At 47.0% G+C, this 21,729-nt stretch overlaps 1 protein-coding gene across 5 annotated transcripts in view; it reads right to left on the bottom strand.

Annotated features, from left to right (window-relative positions):
- BIRC6 (baculoviral IAP repeat containing 6) overlaps window positions 1-21,729 on the bottom strand; it is a 149,365-nt gene that overhangs the window by 100,755 nt on the left and 26,881 nt on the right. For 2 of the 5 annotated variants that reach the window (XM_078858193.1, XM_078858189.1), the window contains exons 36-60: window positions 21,273-21,456; window positions 19,634-19,807; window positions 18,899-19,029; window positions 18,608-18,776; window positions 18,090-18,206; window positions 16,482-16,633; window positions 14,220-14,346; window positions 13,574-13,684; window positions 13,296-13,429; window positions 12,695-12,822; window positions 11,752-12,131; window positions 10,893-11,114; window positions 9,794-9,969; window positions 9,546-9,642; window positions 8,959-9,153; window positions 7,879-8,079; window positions 7,149-7,428; window positions 5,830-6,086; window positions 5,599-5,707; window positions 5,269-5,466; window positions 3,954-4,857; window positions 3,531-3,674; window positions 3,088-3,217; window positions 2,184-2,315; window positions 1,239-1,406 (exon numbers count right to left, since the gene is read on the bottom strand). In XM_078858193.1, coding sequence (XP_078714319.1) covers window positions 1,239-1,406; window positions 2,184-2,315; window positions 3,088-3,217; window positions 3,531-3,674; window positions 3,954-4,857; window positions 5,269-5,466; window positions 5,599-5,707; window positions 5,830-6,086; window positions 7,149-7,428; window positions 7,879-8,079; window positions 8,959-9,153; window positions 9,546-9,642; window positions 9,794-9,969; window positions 10,893-11,114; window positions 11,752-12,131; window positions 12,695-12,822; window positions 13,296-13,429; window positions 13,574-13,684; window positions 14,220-14,346; window positions 16,482-16,633; window positions 18,090-18,206; window positions 18,608-18,776; window positions 18,899-19,029; window positions 19,634-19,807; window positions 21,273-21,456 — 5,020 coding nt within the window. The remainder of the gene's footprint in view (window positions 1-1,238; window positions 1,407-2,183; window positions 2,316-3,087; window positions 3,218-3,530; window positions 3,675-3,953; window positions 4,858-5,268; window positions 5,467-5,598; window positions 5,708-5,829; window positions 6,087-7,148; window positions 7,429-7,878; window positions 8,080-8,958; window positions 9,154-9,545; window positions 9,643-9,793; window positions 9,970-10,892; window positions 11,115-11,751; window positions 12,132-12,694; window positions 12,823-13,295; window positions 13,430-13,573; window positions 13,685-14,219; window positions 14,347-16,481; window positions 16,634-18,089; window positions 18,207-18,607; window positions 18,777-18,898; window positions 19,030-19,633; window positions 19,808-21,272; window positions 21,457-21,729) is intronic. The other 3 variants (XM_078858192.1, XM_078858191.1, XM_078858190.1) reach the window with 3 other exon arrangements.

Genomic DNA, 21,729 nt, shown 5'->3' on the forward strand with positions numbered 1-21,729 from the left:
AATGTGATAAAAGCTATATAAAATGCCATACACTCGACACATCCATAGAAAAGAACAAATTATATCTGGAAACACTGGCAGCTCGTCAAACGCACTGGTTGGGCCCCATGGTGATTGGGGAACCAAAAGGAGAATCATTGCAATATCGCCACTTTTTGTATTTTGGACGAGACAGCGAAACATCTGATTATGTAAATGATATGCAAGGTGCTCACATCCACCATTTAAAAGCTTTTAACAGTCGTCCATCAGGGAGCATGGGAGACCGCATGGCTTCGAATTAATTACTTGTCCTTCAGCAGAAAATGACACCTCTCACAATTTTAAGATAACTTTATGGCCACATGAAAATGTCAGCAGACTTAAAAAAATAAATCTTCAAGGAAAGAATAATGTATCGCTGTTCTCCAGATGAACCTCTGTGGAAATGTAAAGCTGGGATCCTATAAAAGCATTGGCACTCCAGCTTAAAAAAAGCATTACGTTACACAGTGCATCAATAAACCCGTCAACTATTAATTTCCATTATATAGTGTTTTACAAGAATTATCCTAAAAGACAGACAATTAAACTTCCACATGTTTTTTTTAACTCCTCCGCTGCAGGGCACATTGAAGAATGCTAGTGTCATACCATAAGCGTTCAATTATTCTATGAGACGTTGCACATTGATATTTGGAATGTTACATATTTTACATTTTTCTTTGCCTGCGGAATATCCAGTTAATATTCAACGCAGAGCGTGTTTTTTTAGCGAGAGGTAAACTACGCAGTCGTATTTTCTGTGCATTGGGACAAGTAGGTGGCATTTGGCAGCCTCTAGACATCTTACCCAGCATGCACTTGGTCACCTGAAATTATTTACCAAGTTTTATTTCACAATGTACTAACTTTCAGATCGCCAATAAAACATTTCAATATGTTCATACTTAAAAAGAGACATTGCTGGATTTGACGATTCGTTTTGTGGATTTTTTTTTACAGAACCAAAGAAATGAACAAAAATATAAACTAATAGTCATTACAACTTAAATAAGAACCTTGGTTAAATCCCAAAAACAACAATGAAGGTGCAGTGCACATAACGGTTAAATAAGCCAATCTCAAAACATTTCCGTTTGAGGAAACGGGTAGCGATTAAACCTCCCCTAACTTTCCTGTGTCCACAGCGAGATCTCTGACGGGCCAAGCTAACGGGACAGGGGAAGAAGGGCTGGCAGAGCAACTGGGGACCTCACCAGGCAGCAGACGGTGGTACAGTAACAGCACAGGGATGCTGATGGTCTTGCTGGCAGAGTCGGCAGATGCCCTCTCGGCCAGGGTAGGGTTTACCGCTGTTCGGCCGCGGCGCGTAGGGGGTCGCGGAGGCGTCGCCGACACAGAGCGCTTTGACTGCGACTTGAGGCCTTCAGGGTTGGGACCGAGGAGAATTGCAAGAGAGGGCATCAGAGATGGCATCAGCGCCAGAACCACCCCATCATGTACAGCAGCCTATAGCAGCCACGAACAGAGTTCAAAGACTTCCACCACCAAGCCAACCTTGACTACAATATATACGACCTCCTTTGCCAGTACCAAAATATAAGAATAGGTTTTCCCCATTTCTCTGGCAACAAAACTGAAACCTTTTTACAAGGAATCATGAGACAAGGCTCAAAAGAAAGCTGTCTCTGGTGTGGACCAATCAGTTTCAAGGACAATGCATATTTTAGAGTGTGTTTTTTGTTTGCATTCTGACCACAAGTGTTGTGGTTAATCCAGACATGAATCCTTGTAAAAAGGTTTCACTTTTTTACCAGAAAAAAGGGGAAAAACCTATTCTTACCAAATATACCGTTGCCATTTTCAATATAGAGAACGTACATAAATCATTTGTACGTAACTAGTCTTGCATAAAAAAAGTACTTAAGACCAATTGACAACATTTAATGTTAACAAATTGTGACTCAAGTATCTATAAAAAAAATATAAATTGCCTGTCACTTAATAACGACCACTCACTTTGGCAATCCTTATTTTTGGAGTTAAGCAAATTGCTTACATGAAGCTATTGATCCAGAAACATATTTTGTGATAAAAACAAGTTAATAACATGTAGCTAATTGTTCCATAAACAGCCACTGACACGTTTTGCCCTGTTTAAAATGTGATCACAGCCACACTGCGGTTATGTCATATATTACCGGAAGCCATGACAACTCCATAGGCATCCTGCAAGCCACTGTCAAACTTGCCCTTCTCCTTCCTCTCCTGGGGCTTCTTCTCCTTCTCCTCCTTCTGCCCGCCAAAGAGCTTCGCAGTTATGCTTGGTGTATCTGTCAAACAGGGTCGCAGCTGAGCAACTACACAGAGCACGCTTCGGTCACCCTTCAAAATTGCAAAGCACATCAACAGCGCATCTGTTAAATTAGCGACACCATCGTTTGCCATGGAACATGTACAGCCCTTTGTCAATCTGCTGCTGGAAGAGGGCCTCTCCACGCCGTGCGAGTTATTAGACCACACTCCACTGTGCTGATGTGCACACGGGATGAGATATTACTCGCCGCCAGTGTTAAACATGGTCAGGATTTTCAAGCGCAGTGCCAACTATTTTCCACAATAATTATTGAGTCTGGAAATTAAATAAAGTAACTGAAAGTCATGCATTTGACTACCGTATTATGAACTCTGCTATTAACATTACCGATATGTTTGTCATTTCAGTTACAAGTTGTCAACATTTTGACACTTGGGGATCTCTAGAACAGTGGGGAGGAACCCCTGTGGCTATCAATTGTATACCCAAAGGTGCATCGATTCAAAAGTTTAAACGCGATTCTAACGCTTGATACGCGAATCCAATCAAGAGTGTATTCACATGTTTCATGTAATATTCACGTAACCTCTGCAGCCACTAGCGGTGCTACATTCAAAGTAAAAAATATACTTTATTAATTTTTATTCAACAGCAACTCTGATGCATAACAATTCATTTAATTGCCAGCGAAGGAGGCGTGGGGGGGGGAGTGTAAAAGGTTACTGCGTGTTAAGGGTTTCATTGTGGAGCCCAAGGTCGTGGGGTTAGAATTAGAAAGTCTTGCTGACCAGATACACGGTCGAGCACGCTGGCCAGCGTGGTCGAGACGGGCAGTTGTAGGGTGCGGAACTTGTGGCCGGCTCCGTACATGGGGTGCTGAATCATGTGGCTGATGGCGTTCACTCGTCCCTTGTACAGCTGGCAGTGACAGCGCACGGATACACAGAAATAAAAAGATCCTCCCCGTGTAGCCTTTGTAAACATCTGCTCTGGGGAATCACAGGTGGCTGGGTGTGGTGCTGGCCATATTATTCTCTTGGCCACATAACAGCATTTACCCCCAACAGACACACAACCTTACATTTACTCCAAGAACTAAAAAGTATAAGAATTCTATAAAAAACACAAGAATGTGAAATAATAATAAAAATGTCAATGTATAAATGAAAATAGGATTGCTGGATTACAACAATGATAAAGAAAGCTGAATGTGCGGTTGCATGGGACGTACCGGGCATGGCGAGTGCAGGAACACCAACACCTTCTCGTCCTCCAGCATGAGTTGCAGGAAGAGGCGGCGCATGAAGCCCGAAATGCTGCCCGACACGGGCAAGTTGTTGCGCAGGGGCGTCACGTGGAACAGCTCGCAGAGCACCTGCACGGAGAGACAGCCACTCCCACATCAGTCCTCCCTACCCAATGCACACCTACAAGAGTGGATCCCTCCATTGCCTCAAAATTACATGGCACCGTTTAACAAAACCAAACTAGCTACTCCTTGTGGGTTCTCCAGGAATGGCAATTGCAAGTGTGAACCACAAAACTGTCGGTTTAAAAAAATATATGCGGCCTGATGCAAAGATTATGGAAGGAGTTAACAATTTAGGTGAGAGCAACGACGCCACCACAATGTGCCTTCATGTGCAGCACTTGCCTGGGCCATGAGTTTCTGGTTGGAAGGGTGCCCACAGATGCACTGTGTGAAGAATGCAACCGCCGCATTCTCAATGCTGCTCTTCTGCTGTGTGGTGAGGACCCCTGGCGAAGCGGAGGCCAGCGAGGTCAAGCACGGCCGCGGAGCACCGCAACTGCTGGCGGCACCATTAGCGCTGCAGCCCCCAGTGGACAGCGAGGCAGAGGACGATGACGGCGTGGACGAGGACGAGGTGGCAGAGGAGGACAAAGTGGATGGGGACGAGGTGGACACAGAGTAGCAGAGCAGGGACAACAGCGACGTCCACAATGGGCGGCCCTCAGGCCCTCCGAGCCAGTCCTTCATCGTGTGACTGCTGCCAACCTCGGTGAAGAACCGCAGCACCGGCGTGACGAGGTCTGCCGTCAATTCCATGTGGTGTGGGCCGTCTGCCTCGGCGTACGCACCGTTTCTGCTGGTGCAAGGCGCTTGGTCTGAGCTGGGGCTTGAGGCTGTAGCAGAAATGAGGGCCAAGCAACAGTCCACCAACCCCTGGGCTAGGTGCGCGGGAAACCGTGAGTCCAGCAGCTGCCGTGTGGCTTCAGGGGACTGGGCTACAGCCGCCAGTGTCGCCAGTCGCAATTCGTCCAGGGTGGACGCTAAGGGAACGCGATCGTCGGTGTTCAGCATGGCGCTGCCGCGCTTAGAGTCATCCGTGAGACCCTCACGCAGATCAGCCTTTTTGCTGTCGTCTGTGAGAGCCATGCTGCGCTGGGCCTGCAGGGAGGGGAGGGGCACACCGAGCCAGCCCAGCAGTCCTGGGAAGTAGCTCGGGTGGATGTGGCAGAATGTGCACAACAGCCAGTCCACCGCCTTCTTGAGAGCCACGCTGAAGGGAAGGGAGGTGGACCAGGTGTACAACGCCCTGCAAAGCAAGAGAACATTGTGTTCAATTCAAAGCAATAATAATTACATTAACAGTATGATATGTTGTCATTTACGATTGTGAAATATTACAGCTAGTCAACACAGCCACACACTAATCATAATTATGCTATCGCTAGGAGACAAAGCTCTAATTTACTTTACATTGTCCCAGAGGTTGGGTTTGGAAGACCCGCACAAGAGATATTTGCTCACAAAATATGATTCAGTGATCCGTTCATTTAATGAAATGTTAAGATGCGTTGTATGAAGGTCATGCAAGAGCCTGTAATATCGATACAAAAGACACCATGCTGGGTCTCTTTAACCCATGGATGCATCCTAGGGTTAAAAAGTAAAGCAGTGTTTGCAGGGTGTCTGATATTGTGGGGGTGCAGCGTGTGGGACCTACTGGAAGAGCTCGCGCGTGAGCAAGCCGGGCAGGTCGTACTGCACGGGCAACTCGTAGCTGTGCCACAGGATGGCAGCAACACAGTGCACATGGGACGGTGATGGCACCAACAGGCCCTGCTCCGACGACAGCGCATCGGGCCGCCGAGACCCGCCCAGCCGCGCACACTCGGCTACCCACTGCAGCAGCGACCGCACCCTGGACAACGTGCACAAGCACCACATTAGCACCGGTCCATTGCAATCATTTAACTTTTACAGCTGCAATGTGATGTAAAAGTAGTGCAGAACAGTTGATGGGTCTTCTGGTAATATTGCGACCATCTGGTACCTGGCCCTCGTGCCGCTGTCCTGTGTGGTGCCCAGCTGATAGAGAATGTCCACGGTTGAGTCAGAGGACAGCCCATTGAGTCTACCCAGGAGCAAAGGGCTGTTCAAATCTGCAAGAAACACAGAAAATTGTATCTTTGACATCCAGCGCCCAATAGAAGAGAAATGACGCAGCTCGCTGCTCTGAAAAAGGGATTGGTCGTTCCAAGCGACTCACCGGAACTAGACTCACCGTTAGGGCGCGTCCCGCAAGCGGCGCCGTCCCTCAGCAAGATGTCGATGAGGCGCAGACCCATTGGCGCGGACTGCAGGCCGAGCCGTACCAGCACGGCCTCAATGCTGGGCGCGTGCATGCCGCAGTAGGGCGACACGAGCAGCGCGGCGCACGTCTGCAGCAGGTTGGCCGTCGGAGCGGCGGCGCTCGCCATCACGCCCTCCAGCTCACTCACGTGAGTCATGCAGTGGTGCAGCAACCGCAGCCAGCCAATGCTACTCATGTGGAGGAGCAGGGTGTAGTCAGCAGAATAGCGGGGTGACAAACAGGAGTAGGAACACGTTACTGGGAAGGAAAATTACTCGAACAAATCGTTTATTTGCATTGGTAACTTTGAATTTGTCACAAACACCTATTGACTAGGTGGGCATGCATCGGCATCAATGTGTAGAGGTGTAGTGGGTGACATCCCGTCGCGCGCGCCCTCGGAGAGAGTTGTGTCGCGGGCCGTGACGTCTGGCGGGCCGTGGTGGACGGTGACGTCATGCCCCGGGGGGGTATTTAAAGGGGGACCCGGGATGTAACCGGGGTTCGTCGGGGGTAGGAGTGGGGACTCGGGGAGTTGGTCCTCACACGAGGCTAGGGGAGGCTACTCCACCCGACCGGCCGAGGTTGGGGGTGGTCCCGGGCCGGGGCAGGGTGCAGAGCCGAGTTAGCCGGGGTGTAGGGATCCCAGTACCCTGTCTCCTTGGGGAGTTATTGGCTAGGGGGGGGTTTTGGTTCGGCCTAAGCCCATAACAACCTGGCGTAAGCCCTTAAGTAAACGTGGCGTGAGCCCCTAACAGCAACCTGCCTCGGAGTCGTGAATTGCGCTACAACAAATGTACAAGGTGTCATGTACATACTTGTATGTTAACAATTGTTATTAGCAGCATCAGTGTCCATTTAGAAGTCTTCTGTTTCTATTTCACTTCCTTTGCCCACATAAGAGTACACACTATTATACTGAGCGATGCACTGTGTATGTCCTCGCCAGGGATACAGACTGGACAATATCATGTTCTCGATAATAGATAAGCACAAGTGTAAAAAAAACCCATAATACACAAGTATAAAACAAATGGATGTTGGCTGTGAGATTATATGCATTGCCTTCATTATATGAAGGAAGATTAATATCTTCGGATTCCAAAAAGGCCAGTTTAAATCCTGTAAACAGTATACTAACCCAAGTACCAATTGTCAAATCATTATTTTGTTAACTCAACCGACTCCTTGTGAAATGCCACTATTTATGGTCGTCACCGAGATGTAACTCGTGGCCAAAGCCTCATCACCTGGTCTTGGACACCTGGTCCTCGGTGGGCAGAAACGGATTGTTGACTGTGGAGCAAGACATGCCCCCAAAGGCAGTCAGGCCCAGCAGCTTGATCTGCGAGAGGCCCAGAGTTCCCGAGTCGCGCGGGCGGTGCAGGCGCAGGCACACGGCTGTCGCCACCTCGGCCTTGACGAGCTGCAACTTGATGTACGTGAGTCCGGACGTGACGACTGGGCACGAGACGGGCAGCATGCTCACACCGTCCGCACTCAGCTCCACAGACACGGACGAGGGGCACGCTGCATGGGGCAGCGTAGAGAGGCACGCGTGAATTCATGAGCAAAGTCAATCAGCATGCATCTTAACCCATTCCGTTCACGTACGTGCACGTTATCAGTTTTTCTTCGATTCCGTTCTGATGACGTAAGAGAACGTCATCGTAACAGAATCGGAAGATGGCCAAGCGGGAGGGCATGTGGCACAGTTTGGTGCCAGCTATCCAAGAGTGCGGTCGTGTCGCAACAGTTCTCTGCGGTGCGAGTACAATGTCTTTAAAAACAACAGTGCTATGCCTTTCTAAATAAAATTTACGCTAACCGCTTGCGCATTCCAAGATTCAGCGGTGAACGGGACCCACCCTGCAACTTGCAGACATCTCCGAATGGGACAGGGCTAAGGCCGAGCTTACATCCGAGTTACGGAACCGTGCTGGAGGTGCACAGAAAGGCATGGCGAGGGGAGGGGCGTACTGGCGAGCGAGGCGAGGTGCGGTTGGATGTGGATTTCGCGAAGCAGCACGGCAGCCGGCAGGTGGATGGTGAGGTCGCTCCACGCCTCCTCGGGCAGGAACACGTAGGACCAGGCGGCGGAGCGCGCTCGGCGGTGGGGCGGCGTGGCCTGCAGCAACACCTCGGCAGGCTGCGCTGTTGGGCTGCTCGATGTGATCGTACCTTTTAAACAAACGAATAAACAAACGCTCAACATTACCTTCAGCACTTAGGTTTAAGCACCAACTTGAAAGCCAAGTGTAGCCTTCAGGGTTAGCCCATACGTTGAACATTTATTCCCTCAAACTGTCGCCGGTCACCATTGTAGGTATCAACAGAAGTTCAAGGTGCCCGCGGGCACTGGCGGAGCCAGTGGGGGGGGTGGGCTGGCACGTGCCCCCCCAATGATCCGATCGAAATGAGGGATTTCGATCGGATCATTGGGGTTTATTAGTAATAAATCGGCATTTTGCGACCCCCACTGCCACTGTGTAGCATATTCTTATGTGCCAGGGACTCTATGAGATGATAGGACAATAGTCTGAGTCCATAATTGCCAATAAGTAACGGCAAAGCAGTTATAAGTGACTCACAGAATTGTGCGCAGTTGCGTATACAGTACACGACTTTCCTGAAGGCATTCACCTTCAGCGAGCACGATGCCGATCACACATGGTTCGAATTCGACCCTCGATCGATGGCGGTGTCATCGCCGCACACGTGTCGAATAAGAAGCAAGGGACAAGTCCTTACTTACTAACTCCCATCATTTTTCATTGCTGGAGGGGTTGCCCCCCTACCTGAAAATCCTGGCTCCGCCATTGCCCGCGGGAGTGACGTTTTTGTGAAAATGTCAAACCTTTAGGAGGCTGAGTAATACAGCCACTTGAATTCACATTGAAACGTAGTACTGCATTGCAAAGAACAAACCAATCTTCCACTTGTTATAATACCAAGTTCAAATCCTCTCTCTTCTATTGTTTGGAGCTCTCACCCTCCCTCTGCTGTGCCCATCACTGCTGTTAATCTACAACTTCGATGTGTCCAGGGTCGCCCGCTCACCATACGGAGCAAAGTTGTGCAGTCCTTCGGAGTTGTCGGCCTCGGAGGTGAGCACGCGTGCCTTGAGGCCACCATCGTGCGAGCGACCGGGGCCCAGGTCGAGGAAGCGCATGATGGTGGACACCATGCTCCGCGCTGTGTTGATTACGGCACGTGTGCTCGTCACCATGTTGTTGCAGATGAGCTGTACTCCACCTGCTCACACAGTCGCCAATATACAAGTGTTTCCACACTCAAACGAACATCAGGGCGGCGCTCATGATCGCAAACGGCCATGAGCTCACAGTGGAAATTCCATACAAAGGACAAGTACTAATATTACTGTTCCAGAATGTATTATGGGCCAAATTAACCCCAAAATTGGATTTTAACTAGAAACCTAACTTTGCTCTCAACAAAGCCCCACCTGAATGTAAATGTTTGTGCTCCCAACACAAGAGAATGTTCAAAGGCACTTCATCAATTAATGTTCGTTCCAAGGGAGCCCCGGTGCCATATACAGTGAATTAATGTATGCACAACAAATCATCAGCTCATCGCAACAACAGTTATCCATCACACTTTGCAAGTAATGAGACAAATCTTACCCATTAGATGAAAAGTTTTGAGGGCCTCTGCAGAATCCAGCACCCTCAAAATGAACCACAGGAGTGGCTCGGACATTTGACAAGTGGCAAGGGACCCCTGAAAAAAAACACGTTTTTATTGCTTTCACACCTGCATTTGATGCAAATATCTCAATAAAAATTATTACAACGTTATGTCCAACATGAACATGGCTACGGCGCAACGTGCTGTTTAAAAGCCGCCGAGGACGGGCTGGCGTTGGACTAACCTGGCGACCCATGTAGCCGCAGGCCATGTAGGTGAGGATGGGCTGGAGCATGAGCTGGGGAGATGTGGCACGCTGGCTCAGGGTGCTCAGGATGGAGAAGAGCCCGTCGCCCACGGAGATGGCATCCATGCCACTGTGCAGGCTCTCATGCTTGCTCAGGTGGAGTCCACTCGCGCCTGAATGACCGCGGTGGGCGGAGGGAGGCACGGACAGAGCGAGCTGAATCTCAACAATAATTGCATCGTGTGTGAAGATGAACACCAAGTGGGAATTAGTGTGGGGGTCTCCGCTGTTCTTGCAGTTTACTTTCTTGCACAGTATCCTCCAATAGCAGGCCCGACGTTAGGGAATTTCCTTCCTATATACGTACGTATGTTGAATTGATTGAGCACCATCCGTAGCAAACCGTGCTTTCTAGCTCTAGTAAGTCAATTGGTAACACAAGCTGTAAAAGTGAATATAAATTTGTCGTCTTTTTGCAAGGCATTTTGCTCAGATTGACTGTCCAATTAATATCTTTAACAATTGAGATTTCTTTGTAAATTAGTCTTATTTACAATCACTCAAACAGGATATTAATATACTCAATGGTAAATTAGCAAGCAGTGTATGGTAAAAGCTGAAAACCTGGAGTGAAAAACATGCAAAACAAATGCTGATTGAACTCATCATACCCGTAGTTGTTTAAAAGTGTTGCTTCACTGAGCAGTAAAAAAGCCTAATATTCGCTATGGTAATCAATCACTAATTATACTTATAATATTACCATTACAATATGAATGTTCTGTTATTCATAATATAGTAAAAAAATATATTTGTATGAAAAAAAAACATTTGCATAATTTCAGGTAATAATGTATTAAATTCCGTATTTCGTCCATTCTTTTAGCGCAAGGATATTCAAGGAGGCGCTATGTTTCACAATGTGACACTCATGGTTGAGTCGCCATGCTCAAACAAGCATGGAACTAAGTGCTCATAACCAATGGGTAACCTCTGGACCAGCGGTAGAGATTCCACATTGCATTAAATTCTCAACGTTGCAAACGCTCGCAGACAAACCATGGCGAGAAGTGGCGGGGGGAGTGCAGGGCCTCACCCATAATCATGGCCATGGTGTTGCTGTTGCACTGGCTGAGGGCTGACAGAATCTGGCTCATGATCTGCTGGTTGGCGAGTACCAGGTCGGCCACGCAGGCCTGAGCGGGCCTCTCGGGCGTGAGGCCACCCTCGGCGTCCCTGCCCCCGCCCGATGATGCCTTCTCCTCGTCGGACACGCTGCCCGTAGAGCTCGAGCCAGTGGCAGTCGCACCGGTGGCCTCTGCGGCGAGAGCGAGCAGTGAGCGAGTCCAACAACAACACACGCACACACGCAGACCACACGTCACAACACCAGTTGTGATTCACGTTCTATGCAAGCACAGCCCCTCTGTCAATCCACTGCTGGATGAGGGTCCTCCCCACACCGTACGGTTATTTGACAATACTTCTCCACGCTGATCAGTGTGGGTTAGTGAAGGCTGGGTGCACGGACCTGACAGTAGAGAAACCTACAAGGACAGATTTTGCTGCACTGTCATTTGTTAGCTACTACGTAGCAGAGCCCCATACCTGAGCCACCTTTGACAACCGAATGGCATTGGTGGTGACCGATCCAAGCACTATCCAGGCTTAGCACTGCTAAGCTAACGAGATCCGATGAGATTGAGCACACTCAGGGTGATTTGGTCAAAGGCTATGAATAATAAAATGCCAATAAGATGCAAATACACTATTTTTTATTGTCACCGAGAGTAAAAGAAGATCAATATTATAGCTAAATGGCCTTCAAGGAAGTAATCTACATCAATGGTGATTCACACAGCAGCAGGTTAATGCACCCCGATAAGCACGGTTGGCTCCGTACGGTGTGAATTAAGTTCAACATACATACATACATACAATGCAGCATCCCATACCTGGCTGAACACGGGTGGTGTGAGTACGGTCGCCGGACAGGGGCAGGCGCACCAGGAGGCTGAGCAGCTTGAGGAGGTTGAACATGAGACGGTCGCGTGTCACCTCGGCGCCGGAACACATGGGCGCCTGGGTCTCGCCGGGCCGCGTGCTGTTGGAAAAGAGGCCCCCGAAGCAGGAGCGTGCCCCCACGGCCCCCTCCGAGCTGCTGCGCGACACCAGGCGGTCCGAGCAGGTGATGTACGTGTGCACGAGGGCAGCCACCGACTCCACGGTGCCCAAAGCGGCCTCCACGACCACGCTCTCGTAAGCCTGCTCCAGTGTGAACTCCAGCAGCTTCACCTGTGCATCCAGCGGACCCTCCCCCGTGTAGAATGGTCCTCTGTATGCAGACACACGGGCGCACATTGCTCGAGTCTTTTGCTTTATTATCCGCCCTTGACTCAATGCAACACACAAACATGGTTATACTAAATAAAAGTTTAAGGTTTCCCTGATGGACCGAGGAATCTGGCATCTTAGCCCTATGCCAGTAGTAGCTGCTTATTCCAATGCAGGGGTTGGTATTTCCATAGGGCCACTTTTGGTTGTCTGCAAAGTGTTCCCATCTTTATTGATCCTTGATGGATGGACTTATTCAACCTCTGACCAGATTTTGATCTCGAAACACTTAAGATTGTGGGTCAAGTGCACTTATCAAATTGCCAAGCAGCCAGACATAAATAATTGACCAATTATTCATCACAGAAAGATTCGCTGGGTGTCCACTCATAAGCATCCAGCATTTTTATATGAAGCCAATTCCTTAATGAGTATTCCCTTTTATCAGTCCACTACAGAGGCTCACTTTGAATAATCGACTAAGCCATGTTAACAATAAATGGATGCCTCACTTGAAAGCATGGCACATCAAAAGTCCCACAGCACAGGTGCAGCTTTCCTTACCGTTCTGCAGAGAGGGTCTGCACGAGCCTGAGCAGGAACTCGTTGAAGAGGCTGGGGTATGTGGGGGACAGGTGGACCTGTAGGCGGCTCAGGAACTCCTGCAGAGCTTGAATCACTGTTGGCCCCACCTGATCAACAGTCAGACCATCACAAAGGCATGGAATCGCAACAACAATTGAACATGGAATCGCAACAATTGGACACTTCAGGCAATAGCTTTCTTATAGCGGGCGATTTTCTCAACACTAAAAATAAATACCACTGATTATAATTTCAAGCTCACAAAGACCACTGAAGTCCCATCACTTATAATAATTAAGTAATTTTCTTATCCAAGAAAGCCTCACATAGAGTCTTATAACTCTTTTCCAGGTAGAACCACAGTACCCAAGCGGACAACACTCCAACTGTTGAGACAAATGGGTTCACAACCCAAATTTCTGTACTGTCATCACCTGGCCTTTTTGTAAAAATCTGAGTGTAGGAGTTTCACAAACCATCACGATCCAGCAAACCTCGCCCTCAAAGTGCTAGATCACACGGGCGTCCCCACCAGGACTGCCCTTATTAACAAATGGGGCTCCATCTGCAGAGGCTGCACCTGGGTGCTGTAATGGTTGGTGCTGTGCAGATTCCGCCCCGAGAGGAACCGACCCAACGCCACCACCAGGTTGGTGTCCAGGACCATGGCTTGTGCAATGCTGTCCGTGGTAGCAGAGGACACGCCTGCCGAAGCTGGGAAATGTGAAAAAACAGCAGCGAAGGAATCTAATTAAAACTTTGCCATATGGCAATATTGAACACGGTTGGTAACATCTGCAGAAGCGCATTCCGGTGACTGCAACAGCATGGAGGCTCCCACTGCAGGGGCGAGCTTACGTGTGGCCTGAATGTTAGTCATGAGAGCCAAGCTCTGCAGGGCCAGACACCAGGTGCGAAGGCTGGCATCCGGATACCACGCCAATGCTGCCAGCAGCGTGGAAATTGACACTGCCAACACAAACACAACACCCAGCACCCGCTTTGCGTCATTTACTGTTCCAATAAACTCAAGAACACAATGCACTGTGCTTAATTACCCTACTCTTCAATGTCACTAATAATTCAAGTCTCTTGCAACACTTAAACTTTCCAAGCATTTCAAACCATATTTATTATCATCGCATTAGAACACACAGATCAGGGTTCATTCAAGTGGCAGGGCCACAAGAACAGCAGCGAGGTTGCACAGTGACCTTGGAGCACAATCTTCATCATGCCCTCATGCAACATTAATGCACAGCCATTTTATTTTTAGAAGCAAAGTTACAACGGTATTTAATCAAATGACAGAAAAACTACACGAGCCACTAAATAAATTGACATTGCAAATGAGAAATTAATAACAATTACAACAGCGCAATCAATTTAGCGGCTAAAGCCTCCGGTGATTGATGATAACGACCAACGTGAGCTGGACTGCTGCCGCGCGACTCCTAATAGCATGAATTGAGATGAATAGGATGGGCGTGATGAGTGGACGAACCCTGTGAGAGAGGAATCGCCGGGGCCTTGTTGGCACAGAAGGTGTACAACTCGGAGGTGTTGTCATCCAGGCTGGATGGAGACGAGCTCTGGCTCAGGGTCAGCCAGAGGTGGAGCAGTGAGTCCAGCTGTGAGAACCAAGGGGCACGCATTTGCTTTATGTTAATAACTAGCTGTACTACCCGGCTTGGCCCGACACTTGGATTCTTCTCTTGGATTAATACACGGCCTACGCGAAGGGTTGGGGGGGGGGATGCGTGACGTCAGCAGGCACACTGCGTGACGCTGACGCATGCGGGTGACACCACAGATGTGGCATCACCGCTCACTTGCCGTGCAAAATATGCATTATTGCGCCCCTCCCCCCCCCCCCCCCCGTAAAAAATACAAAAATCTATTTTTATTATTTTTGCATGGTGTACAGTCTGGGAAAGTACCCACATGGCAAATTTCAAGTTTGTTGCATGTCGGGAAGTAGGCTAAACATTTTGAACAGACACACATTCACAAATTTCCCTTTTATAAAAAAGATTACATCTTGACTTAAAGCTTTCGTTACTGCAGGAATTCATATTCTTTGGGTCTTTCGGTAAAGCCACGTAGATAGAAAAAAAAATAAGAACAATATCACGACGTTTCGATCGCAACATAAGCAATCATCATCAGGTAAAAAAAAGAGGGAGAAAGCTGCTAAGGCAGGCTGTTTATAAAGGTTTAGAGATGGGCGGGCAGTTAATGTTAATGTAGGAGAGGTCTCCGTAACCTGCAGTAGGTCTACACCAGGGGTCGGCAACCAAAATAACAAGAAGAGCCATTTCTTTCCAATTCGGTACAAAATTCAGTATTTCAAGAGCCGCAATGCATCTGAGTACATACTGTACATACGTACATATCGTCAAGAAGCAGCCCGTAAAGAGCCGCATGCGGCTCCGGAGCCGTAGGTTGCCGACCCCTGGTCTACACCAATCAAAGAGCTGTTAATACAGGTTTAGAAATGCTTGTAAATGTAAGCTCGGAGAGAGCTAGGAAAGAGCCATCGCCACATGGAGGTGGAAAAGGATGGCAAGCCGCCATTTACTAACGCAGCTAACGGTGGCCGTGTTAGTGAATGTGACTCAGAACGAAGCTGTGGGGGTGGCCATTGTATTGTGAGAGATTAGCATTCTAGATTTGAAGTTTTCGTGACTGCAAGGATCCATATTCTTTGGTTCTTTCGGTAAAGAACCAAAGAATAGAGATGAGCATATAAATGTAAGAAATGTGCTTGTAAATGTAAGCTCGGACAGAGCTTGGAAAGAGCCATCGCCAGATAATTACGACAATGACAAAGACTAACGATATAGCTCCCCTTTAAAAAATGGACATCTATTCAGAGGATGACTTGCACAACAACCAAAATTTGATACCCACTTATGAAATAGAAAAAGAGCTCCCGCAGCACGGTCATATGAGCATGTCATAAACTGCACACAAACGTTCTGAATGTTAACAACATCTCATGATGCTGGTGCCAAAATCTCTTCACGCATGCCTGTCCACAACGCAAATAATATAAGACCCAACAGTAAATAACGACAGCTCCAGTCATGTAGTTGTGAACCTCAAGGGATGATTTAGATGTATTGCTTTGAATCCTGTATTGTCGCATAGGCAACAAAAGAGGGTCGTTAGTTTAGGTTTATCGTTATCGATAGCCGCATGCAAAAACGATTTCTTTAAATCAATTGTAGGTTTTCTGCAATGTAAAGTTAGACAATAAAATGAAAGTGTAGCCCTGTGTATGTGTGTCCTTGTGTCAGAAGTGACCAAACGGTGACTATTGGCTCTATGGCTGGTGCCTTATGATGGTTGCCGTTGACAAATCACATTCCAAAGTGCTGTATGGTTTAAACCAGGGGTGGGGAAAGTCCGGCCCGCGGGCCGTATAAGGCCCGCAAAATCATTTGGTCTAGCTCTGCCAAGGCAACCGCACGACTCGAAATTCAATAAATCTAGGCGCTTTTTTCATAGCAACATAAATGTAATTTTGTATGGCCCGCGAATGATGTTATAAATATCTAAATGGCCCTTGGCAGAAAAAAGGTTCCCCACCCATTTTAAACGGTCGCACGTACCAGTCAGTTCAATCATTCGGACAATTTATCTGGATTCGATGATAGTTTCCATTAATTTTGGGATCGACATTGCATTCCAAAAAGTTTTTTTTTAATCACAATCAATGAACAACCCTTCGACCAAAGGCCACAATAAACGTCCTCCCCACCTGAACCTGGTGCAGTTGTAGCGAAGAGAAGAGTCGATTGAAGCAGGCGCTGAGCATCGGCGTTGAGGCAGCGGGGGTGGAGACTGCCTGGGCCTGGTTGTTGGATCCCCAGAGCAGCGTCTCCAGCACCATGCCCTGCCGCACCATAGCAGCTGCGTGCAGAAAGATACCAACAATATGCAGGCAGTGCCATCGGCAACGACGACGGCACCACACTGGCAGAGCCACTGCACATGCTCGCATGGTTTGTTCATTGGTGTTCATATTTTCAGTGACCGTGATGGACATTAGGCTTGTGATGATTCGCCATTCCCACAAGCAATGCACCGAATCGACACCATTTTGGGGTCACGATTCAATTCAGGAATAAATGCCTTATAAAGGTTTGAAATGAGCGTAGCCCAAATGTCAGCAGCCAATGCCAATGCAAGTGGTGGGCCGCGACCGCGGCGGTGGTGGGCTTTCCACCAATCAAAGGGCTGCAGGCAAAAATTTTCGTGAAGCAGCAGCCTCGAGGATGGTACACGAGATAGCTGTATTAGTGAGAAATTGAATCTGTTAATGTAAAAAATCAGAGCCGAAAATAACAACTAACATCGGAAGGTGGTAAAGGCTGGGAACATCACAGCCAATTATGACTTCAACTGGTTAATAACGTCCTTCCAATAATTGCTCAGTTTGTTCCCATCTTCTTGGTTGAAATCGTGTTTGTGTCTATATATATGGATGGCTTCATGAATGAATCTTTGTTGATAGCCAGTGGGTTTGCAAAGTACCTTCGTCTTGGAGAAATCAATTTCCTGTGAGCCCACTGCATTAAAACAATTATCAGCCACGGCCGAGGTATTGGTCCTACCGTGTTTCAGATCTGCCATATGTTCACAAACACGGTCCGAGAAATGTCGGACCGTGTTCGTTATTTTGTTATTTTCTTTGAACCTATCTACGTGACTTTACCGAAAGACCCAAGGAATATGAATTCCTGCAGTCACGAAAGCTTTAAGTCAAGATGTCACGTAGAATTTGCAAAAGTGGTAAAATGTCCACTCACAAATGCCCTTCTATGCAGGTATCGTAAATGTAATATTTACTTTTAAATCGATGCATTGTTATATGTCTAGTTGGGATGCACAGTCTTGGGGAGTACTGTCATGTATCCATCCATGTGTCATCAGAAGCAAGAATTACCACTTGCAAACAGGTCACAGCACAATATGAAAAATCTAGGATTGAAGCTTTCGTGACTGCAGGAATTAATATACTCATTGGTTCTGTATTTGCCTCCGTGCAGTTTGCTGTTCTCTGTGTGCTTTGTGTGCGATGTCCCTCTGTGTGTTCCCTCGCTGTGTGGTTTACGCCATTTGCATCTGAGGAGGAGCGCTTGTGATGCGTTCGAAACGTCGTGATTAATTTTAATTTTATTTTATTTCTACATACGTGACTTTACCGAAAGAACCAATGAGTATAATATGATAAATATTTTATATCAATGCCCCATCACCTAACATTCCTGTCTGCACGCACACTGCTCTATTATGGACTCACCAATGCCTCTGTGGCACTATTAGCTGGCTGGAATATGGTGATAATTGCGCAATCTGTGCTCACCGGAGGGCGTGGCGGTTGTGAGGGCCTGCAGCACCGAGTCCGCCTCGAGGGTCGCCATCATCTTGAGCATCAGCTCTGCCTGCAGGTCCAGTCCGACCTCCAGTCGCGCGTCCACCGCTGGAGCAAATAAACCACATGGATTAAAATCACAGCACGGCCGCCAGAAACTCATCATCGCATGCCAAGAGCACCTCACCACTTCTCCGCGTCCTTCCCCTAACCTTTCGTAACCCCCAAGTATCCTCCATCGCAATCACCTATTTCTCAGCCCTTGCATCTAAATCATAATTTTATTATACCATTTTTTTCACTATGTTAAACACCTTATAGTGTTTGTACTATGTATGTTGAACTTATTTTGCATCTTTAGTCAACCGTGCTGATAATCTTAAGCAAAGACGCTCTATAAATATAAAACAAGATACTTGTGATATATTCACTTGTGTTGATGGTTTTGCTGCCAACGTCCTCAAAATGATTTTATTTTAATAAAAGGTCACCTTGGACACATCACTCACCTTGCGAGACCAAGATGGAAAAAGTCTGAGTGCTGGCCTTGTCCACATTGTTATTATTGGTATTGTTGGCCGTCTTGGTGACAGGAACAGTGACTCCGCTGTGCGTCGGGTAAGCATAGGTCGTGTAGTCCGAGTAGACCCAGTGATCGTACCATGAGCCTCCTGGGGGCTGCAACACACAACGATGATGCCGACAACAACAACTCAAGTCAGCATCGCTGCATTGTTCCTGGTGCTCGGACGCAACGTGGCAGGTGATTTCTGATGAGTGCATGGCTTAATAAACGCCACCTTGAAAACTTTGGCAGCCAGAGGGTCGTCATCGTAGTAGACATCAAACGGGAAAACAGGGATTTCAGCGAAATCCTGAAGCATCTCCATGTCTTTGTCCTTCTCCATGGAAGCTGCCGTTACGGTAACTGCTGCACAAAAATAGCATCTCATCATAATGAAATACAACAAACGAAAAGTACATAAACCTCACCTTATATGTAGAAATGGAAATGCAGGGCCAGATTTACATTTTGACAAAATTACCCAAATATGTGGAGTTAATGGGCCAGTGCAGAAATTGGCACCATCGAAGGGAGCACATCTTTTGTAGCACATATTTATTTATACAATTCATTAGAGTTAATTGATAACCCACTCATAATGTTTATCACAAATGTCACTGTTATTGGCTTAAGAAATTTAGGACCACGACACGTATGCCACATCAGGTGGTACTGAAAAGTAATAGATCTGGTCTGGGCTCATGGACTAATTGGCGATTTGCCTCACCAATGGTGGTAGAGAAAAGAGACACTGGCATGCATTTTCCAACAGCTCTAATTTTTTTTAAATATTATTTCCTAACGTGTAAAATCGGGTCTACAGGGTTGTAATGCCACACTCAGTATCTGTTGACGACACCCAACAACATCAACATGAAAGGAAACCACTGCAGGAGGAGGAAAACATAATAGGAAAAGCGAGAAAAGAGCTGAAAGCAGAGCAGCCATTGAAAGCAGCAGGACAGATTACCCAAGATGTCAGGCGTCACTGGCTCACTCTCGCTGGGCTCTCCGATGGAATTGGAGGTGGACGGCTGGGGGCTGTCATCAGACATGTCGGGCATGGCACCGGCCGCTTCGTCTCCAAGCGTCACGCCATCGTCAGTGACCCCGTCTCCTACCGAGCCAGATGACTGCAGCTCCCCTAATACACAGAGACGCATCTCAGCATGACCACCACACCTTGAATGATCCGCCAAGCAAAAACGAACATTTCTGAAGTTGTTTTTAAATTGTTGAAAATAACCATACCTATGGTTCCATCTTGGTTAAATTTGTTTATTTACAGACTTGTGTTGTCTGCAATGTGTTGTCTGTATATGCTTTCATTACAAGACAGTCATGTAAACATTATTTGATCATCAGTATATCGCTGTCTAAATAAATAAAAACGAAGTAAAGTATATGTAAATACACAACTTGCTGAATTACAAGGGTCTCCACTTTTTTATACATCGGATTAACTTCAGCCAAATAATTTCCTCACTCTCTCATGATTGACATTAATGATCATAAGACATCACATATCACTTAGGTTTCAATTGTTGATGATAGATTTTTGGAGGATCCAGGGAAACCTTGGCAGTGTTTTGTTGCAGAGGATAATTAAAGAATATTTTATCGCTCAGAATTCTGACAAATGAGATTTTAAGTTATGAAATTAGCCGTAAAGTACACACTTGTATTATTCATAATCGGAATAATTTTTCCATCAATTATGGTTAACAATGCAAATTAGCTAAACACAAATTTAATTTCAGTACCTAATTGCATCATGTCCATAAAGACACTTCATTTTTGCACAAAAACTGGATTTGCAATGAAAACTGGATTTAAGGAAAAATGTGTTACTTTAATTAAATCTGCAGAAAATTCAACAAATGCCTGCAAATTTTAAACATCAACGTCCAATTTAAATCTCCGTCAACAATCCTTTACTCCCAGCCACTCTGCCCATAATTCCATGTCCCGAATGTTGACGGGGCTACACTCTCAAACACAGCCCTGGAGAAGCAACAGGACAAACTAGAAGTAAAAAAATATTGTTTCATCCCTTTCCCAAAAATGTATCCAAATTAAATCTTGACTTAACGCTTTCGTGACTGCAAGCATTCATATTATTGGGTCTTTCGGTAAAGTCACGTAGATAGGTTCAAAGAAAATTAAAAAAATAACAAAAAAACTACGACGTTTCGATCGCAACACAAGCGTTCGTCATCAAGAAGAAAAAAAAGAGGGGGACAGATGACGAACGCTTGTGTTGCGATCGAAACATCGTAATTTTTTGTTATTTTCTTTGAACCTATCTACTTGACTTTACCGAAAGACCCAAGAATATGTATCCAAATTGTGCTGTTGGTGTCATGAGGTTAGATAATCTATTCAGATTTCAGAGATCAGTGCAACAATTCATGTTAAAGAAAAGTCTGCAGAAGCGGACACCATTGAGCCAACTTCTGAGTTTTCTTCAAGTTCCGTTGACCTCGGGACGACACATTAGGAGGGGGGGGGGGGAGCCCTTTCTCAGCCGCTCAGCCAAACCTAGAGATTCCTCTTCTCTCCACTCTCCCCTTCCCCGAACTGCCTTCAGGGTGGTGGCCTCTGCTTACCTGCTAGGATGTCCTGTAGCATGCAGGTGAGCGCATGCTGCGCCCAAGCTCCGCCCCACGCGATGGTGCCCTTGTTGAAGTCCGTCCCGACCATGAGGAGCAGCAGGCGCTCCAGCTGCCTCTCCGTCACGATCTCGCTCAGGTGGATGCTGGGACGCGTGCAGTTGGACAGCCGTGCCAGCACCTGTGAAGGCAGAGTAAGACACGTGGCTTACTTTATGTTTCGTGTGAATGAGTGCCAACGAAGCAGCAAGTGGCAGATGCCGAGGTCAAACTGGGCTTTTCTGAAAAGAGTTTTGAGTGTTGAGAAAAACCTAAGTGAGGCTTTCCTGGGTCTAAAATATATATACAGTTGCATCCGTTAAATTAACATAGTGGGCAATATTGCAATTTAATAACACAATCAGCAAAGATGCGTGGTATGCATGCGACACCGTTTCATGCATTCCTTGACGAG

This window comes from Lampetra fluviatilis, chromosome 7 (genome assembly GCF_964198595.1).
Source record: "Lampetra fluviatilis chromosome 7, kcLamFluv1.1, whole genome shotgun sequence".
Classification (NCBI taxonomy): Eukaryota; Metazoa; Chordata; class Hyperoartia; order Petromyzontiformes; family Petromyzontidae; genus Lampetra; species Lampetra fluviatilis.